This window comes from Opisthocomus hoazin, chromosome 4 (genome assembly GCF_030867145.1).
Source record: "Opisthocomus hoazin isolate bOpiHoa1 chromosome 4, bOpiHoa1.hap1, whole genome shotgun sequence".
NCBI lineage: Eukaryota > Metazoa > Chordata > Aves > Opisthocomiformes > Opisthocomidae > Opisthocomus > Opisthocomus hoazin.
The window spans coordinates 57,806,330-57,812,450 of record NC_134417.1 but is presented as its reverse complement, the minus strand read 5'-3'; the positions used below and the strand labels follow the sequence as shown (position 1 = coordinate 57,812,450).

Below are 6,121 nucleotides of genomic sequence, written 5' to 3'. Positions count from 1 at the left end.
TTCTATTATATATGCACCGTGGGTTAAGATTCACACTCCTCTTCAGCTTGCCCCTTCTGTATGAGTTGTACACAAAAAAAAAAGCTGCAGTGAACAAAATTAGAGATGCTGGAAATTTCCTGCTCTGCAAAGCTGATCATCTAGAGAGATGATAGAAGAGATTTACACAAAAGCAGACGGAAGGACATTAATTAGGACTATGCTGAGCAGATGTAGCTGCACATTTCCGTGGCACGCTACCCTTACCAGGCTGTGGTTGACTCCAGAGAGCAACTGGGAAGAAAATCCTGTTCACAGTCAAGGAAAAGATATAGAAGTAGGCCACAATGTTTATGGGGAAAGTTTTAACTCCAGCTTTTAGGCATAACCTGTCATTTAAAAGCTTGTTAGAACAGACTGTTTTCCTATTCTTCAGAATCTTTTGTCATAAAGAGAAAATGGGACGCTGAATAAGGACTTTTATATATGAAGGGCCACACAGAAAACCTAAACAGGACTGTGAGCAGCTGAGGGAAAGTGGGGGGCATGGGAAGGGGTGAGGTTTTTGTTAGGTATTTTTTTTTTGAGACCAGTATTGGACCTTTGCGCAACCCCAAAGCTGTGCCTGGTTGTACATTCTGGCCCCATGTTTTTATGTTCCTATCTGTACAGTTATCTGGCTTCAGCACTATAATGCCAAATAATAAGGTGACTGTGTTTGCAACCCCCACCTCCTTCGGGAGCCAGGTTTTAAAAGAAACCAGCAATCCTGCTTCAGGTCCTTCAAAGAAAACTTGGTGGTGGAAGAACAGTTCTCTGGGATGTTTCCTTCTCAAAATTTTGGCTGCTTTCGCTCTTCCTTCCATACATCTAATTTTCCAAGCTCTGTATAAAGAACCTAAGTACTTTGCTGGATCTGTATTTCAAAAAGCATCTAAAAGAAGTAGATCAGTGTGCTGGCAAACTAACACATAAAGCATGTCTCAGGAAACAGAGATTAAGAAAGGAATGCAACGATGAATGGTGCACTCCAGTTCCACTCAGTCTAAAGAGCACTTTGTGCTATCAAGAGTAGTTTCCTAAACAAGTTAGGCTGCTTCATAATCCCAAACTCGTGCTGCACCAAAATCAGAAACTGTCAAGTCTGCAAATCTGGAAGTAGAGCTGTAGGTTTCTGTTTCCATGAACACTACTTCCCTGGAATTTTTTCTTTCTTTACTGCGTAATTTGAAAACTGACATAGTGTTTTAACACCCAAAGGCCTGACCTGCTCCATCATCTTGCTATGTTTATAGTAAGTTTTTTACTTTGTGAAAGGATACACGAAGAAAGGCAGTGCTAGATGGCTGCTTCTCAAACTGCCCTCCACAATCAAAATAAGTAATGTTTATAAACTCATCAAATAAGAGAGCTATAGCAGCAGGCAACAGTCATCAGGCAATTTTAAGACTGATCCATTGAGCTAAACAGCTTGGGGATCATTGTTGTGTGAGAAAGGAAGCAGTAAGTTGTCTGATATGTTCTTTCTACCATTCAGGGTAGAAATGGGGGAAGAAATTCCCTCAGTGTCAGTTATTAAAAACAACAGCTGTCTTAGTTACATTACAGAATGCTAATGTAAGTTTTGCACCCATTAACACATCTAAAGCTTTCGGGGGAAAAAAAAAAACCAAAAACAAAGTTTCCTATTTTACCAAGAATATCTATATAGAGTATATTAAAGTTTGTGAATGATTGGTATATGTTTATGCAGAAATACACAGAAGTAAAATCAAGACAATTTTCTTCCACTTCTTAGTATACAGTTGACAGAAGTTTAACAACTAAACCAAATTGTTTCATACAAAAGTAAGCAGGAACAACCATACTGCAGCTGGAAACATGGGGTCAGAGGATCATTCACAACTGGTTACAACAGGTTTGCAGATGCGTATCGGACATTTACAAAAGAAGCTATTACTTGTGCAAAGATTTTGCTTCATGTATTTAAGAAATGCCTTGGAATATTCTCAGGCATTGTTTTTCTGAAGATGACAGTAAAATTTTGAAGGTTACCTTCTTAAAATGGGAATTTTGCCGAAGAAAATTTTATATAAGGCACTACTCAGCCCAATACTTCTTGTCATTAAAGAAATGTATTTCAGACATTTTAGACTATAAGATACAAGGCAACACTGCCAGACTGATTTCTCAAAAATCATGACAAACACCCAAAATGAGATTGGTTTCGTTTAAAACCTGCTGATTTTAATGCATTACAATTCTTTAACTTTGCCTTTTGGCCTCTAATCCTTTAATTTCAGATGCTATCAACTACTAGGTCATATAACAGAGTATGGGGAAATCCCCTCCATACACAGAAAATAAAAACCCAGCAATCAGATCAGACAGTAATCACAGTAGCTGCCAAATATGACGAGATGAGCAAGTTGAATTCATCCTCCACAGATTTTGCACCCTTTCTTAAAAGCTTTTTTCTTTCAATTTCTCCTACCCTCTTCTGTTGTTAAATGAAGATTATTTTTAGTATAAATGGTAATTACCGACAGCAAGGATAATTACAAATAACTCATTTCTGTGCCAAGTTTTGACAGTTAATACAAGAATAAGATACAGGAAGAGAACAAGTCATGAAGAGATCCTCACTTTCCTTGAAAAGCCAAACAGCCCCCAAAGGTTAAGATTTCCTTTGGAATCAAAGCCCAGGTTTTGTCTTCATATTGACGTGAACCTTGCCTTGTTGTAAGCTGCTGGCGTGGTAGTGAAGTCTTTAAAAGACATATTAAATAGAAAGAACTATGCTAACTTCTTTGGTAATAAATTACAGAAATGATAATGAGGCAGAGTTCCTGGGCAAAGTGAAAAATGGTGAAAAAGCATTCATCTGCCTCTAAGACAATGGCGCTCCAAGTTAACAGAAAGCAAAAAAATTCAAATATATATCTAATCTGACACCACAGATTTCGTTTAAAATGAAAGCTTTCATAGTATTTCCTTCATGTTATAATACACAGATCCATTTTTAATGGGTTTTCTTTAGAACAATGCAGCACACAGTAAAGTGCAAACTTTTCTAAGCTACTAGTCCCCCCAGGAGTCTTCCTTACCCATGCACTGTCCAATTTATCCAGTTATAAGTCAGTTAAATATGGCAACAAAATTTGGGTTTATTTACCGTCATTAAAGTGGCATATAAGAAAAAGGGAGCGGTGGTGGTGACAGGATATAGATCTAAACTTGAAAACTGCGTTGTTGCCAGAGAGTCACAGATACATAGAAAAGACTCGAGGAATTACGGGTGAGGCTTGAGCTGCAGGTAGGCAGGAATGCAAATTATTCTATTAATGACTGTGGCATTGTGATTTGAATGAAAAAACAAAAATACTGCCTGTTGCTAAAATCTTAATTCAAAAGTGCGACTTCTGCTACATTTGTTTCCTACTGTATTTCTGACCTATGGTTTAGCAGTTTCACAAATCTAGCCATATGTATAAAATTACAGGAAAGAGATGCAATTGATTTAGTGCAAGACACTTCAATATTTATCTGAACATAACAAATAAACAGAGGAAGATCAAAGACTCCATACATTTCTCCATAAGGCAGATGGTCATTTTTAAATATAAGATCTTAAATATGCTGTTATTTCTTAAGAGGTAGAAAATATCAAAATACTAAGAAAAAACTTCTAGCTTAAAACAATCAGTTTGCTTACTTATTAAAAAGTCTTACTGTTATCATTTTTAGGTTAATAAAAACAAATGAATCTATGGAAGCACAAGATTTCGTGCTCTGTATAGATTTTACTTACTGGAAAGAGAGCTGCTTCATCTAGTCAGTGCTCAAGCAGCATACACAAAGGCTCTCCTCCTTTCGCCCTGTTGGGGGCTATAAATCTGAAGATTCCCAGTGGAAAATTTTGGCGATTCCTGAATTTCTAGCACTACATTTAGCCGTGTACAGTTTATGTATAAGGCAGTAGAACCACTGATATATGCTCAGAACTACCTCTTCCATAACATTCAGAGGAAAGCTAATAGAAACAAAAGCTTATTTAAATACTTTCTACAAGCAGCAAAGGCTCATACTCAGATTCCAGCACCAGCCGACAATCTGTTTTTGCAATTTATACAAGCCCAGAGACAGCTGAATGACTCATTGAACTGTGGAAGCCTACTTACAGTTTGAGTTACTAAGGCTTGCACTCTGATTTCTCAGCACAGCTAGGAGATGCTGCTGCTACTGTCTCCAATGGAATTCAATAAGGCATAAGTTAAGTCAGAACTTACATTATTACACATTGGATAAGTAGTGTAAAAGCTCCTCTTTTCCCTCTCGCTGTTAATATTCAGTACTATTTATTAAATATAAAAAGAAGTTAGGGAATTTATACATTCAATCACTGCAATAGTCAGAGTAAAGAAAACAAATGCCTTATCAGATTCTAAATTAAGCACAATTCTGGAAATATGCACACTTGCACACATACACACACCCCACACATATAATATATGTGTGTGTATATATATAGGTGTATATATAGAGATATATTTTATATATACTTCTTCTAAATCAGATCCAAGAATACAGCACAGAATATCTTCGCTTAGCTCCTTTTTCACCAGAGGACAGGATTGTCCAGTTTGGAAAAACCAGGTTCTTTTCTAAGGTCCATGTAGGTTCCATTGCTGACCCAGGAGTCATCGCTGGATTTCCTATTGAAGATTAAACAAATGCCTTAAATGTTAAGCTTATGTTTTCCATATACATGCTGCATAGCACTGTGCACAGATACCCAATCCAGCCCACAAACCAGGTGCAGTGCAACTCAGTACAGCCTTCAAACAAGGCAATACAGCTTGGGGAGTCTGGTATGCCTGCACTCGGCCTTGGAGACACACCTCAGTAGCCCGGTGTTCAGCTGGGATCAACACTCTGCTTTCACTGTCACATGCCAGTGCTTAGCACTTAAAATTGCAGTCCAGGTTTGTTTTGTGGCCTCAAAGGCAGCTTTGAGTGGAAAGTGGAAACTTTCCTTTAACCTCTCCAAAGATGGCTCACCACAGTTACTAATTAGAGAGAGCCTATAGCTCTCAGTCAAAAGGCGAGAATTGCTGCACTAGATACCGTACCCTGAAGGAATCAGTCTGCTTTTAATCTAGTCTACAACGTTTTTCACACAACAGCAAATTATTCTTTTAAGTAAATCAAGGCTTGTGATTTGCTGAAGAGAGAAATCACTGTTGAAAAGCCAGATGCATAATTCATATCTACTCTAAGGGTGGGTGTCAGGAGGATGGGGACAAGCTCTTTTCAGTGGTGCCCAGTGACAGGACAAGGGGAAATGGGCACAAACTGAGGCACAGGAAGTTCCGTCTGAACATGAGGAGGAACTTCTTCCCTCTGAGGGTGACGGAGCACTGGAACAGGCTGCCCAGGGAGGTTGTGGAGTCTCCTTCTCTGGAGATATTCAAGACCCGCCTGGACGGGGTCCTGTGCGGCCTGCTGTAGATGACCCTGCTTCGGCAGGGGGTTGGACTAGATGACCCACAGAGGTCCCTTCCAACCCCTACTATTCTGTGATTCTGTGATTCTGTGATTCTGTAACACTTTTGTGATATAGTAATTAAATTCTTTATTCTGTTATTTAAATCTAAAGCACAAATCTCAATTTTCAGATCCTCACTGTGAAGATTCAAAACCTCATCTGCATTCACAGTCCTCATTGCAAATATACAATTACAAAGTATTAGGCTTTGTCTCTATCCTGTCTTTTTAGGCTGCTGGAAGCAACGTTTGCTTGTCTTTGGCAGGCGTGATTGACATGTGATGAGTTAACTCACCAGTTCCTTGGATAAGCAGTGGTCTGAGGCATTTCCTTTTTGCACCTATTTTAAATGTTTCTGTGCTCAATACAAGTGCAGTATCTATCTATCCGGAAAAACATAAGGATCCCAGATCTGTTAACTGTGATACACAGGTCCATACAACATTCACCTTGGCTCCAACTCTTTCACTGCAGGAGAACAGAGCAGCTGGAGGACGAAAGGCCACACCCTCACTAGCATTTATTTTTGACTTTCGGTGGCTGAAGTCTCCCATTAATTGACTTACAACAAGAAGAAATAAAGTGCCCTCTGAA

General features: G+C 38.8%; 1 protein-coding gene across 11 annotated transcripts in view; it reads right to left on the bottom strand.

Moving 5' to 3' along the window:
* Window positions 1–628: 628 nt before the first annotated feature.
* The window catches only part of OSBPL3 (oxysterol binding protein like 3), a 95,486-nt gene continuing 89,993 nt past the window's right edge, over window positions 629–6,121 (bottom strand). For all 11 annotated transcript variants that reach the window (XM_075419125.1, XM_075419123.1, XM_075419122.1 and 8 more), the window contains one exon: window positions 629–4,694. In XM_075419125.1, coding sequence (XP_075275240.1) covers window positions 4,598–4,694 — 97 coding nt within the window. In that variant the 3' untranslated portion in view covers window positions 629–4,597. The remainder of the gene's footprint in view (window positions 4,695–6,121) is intronic.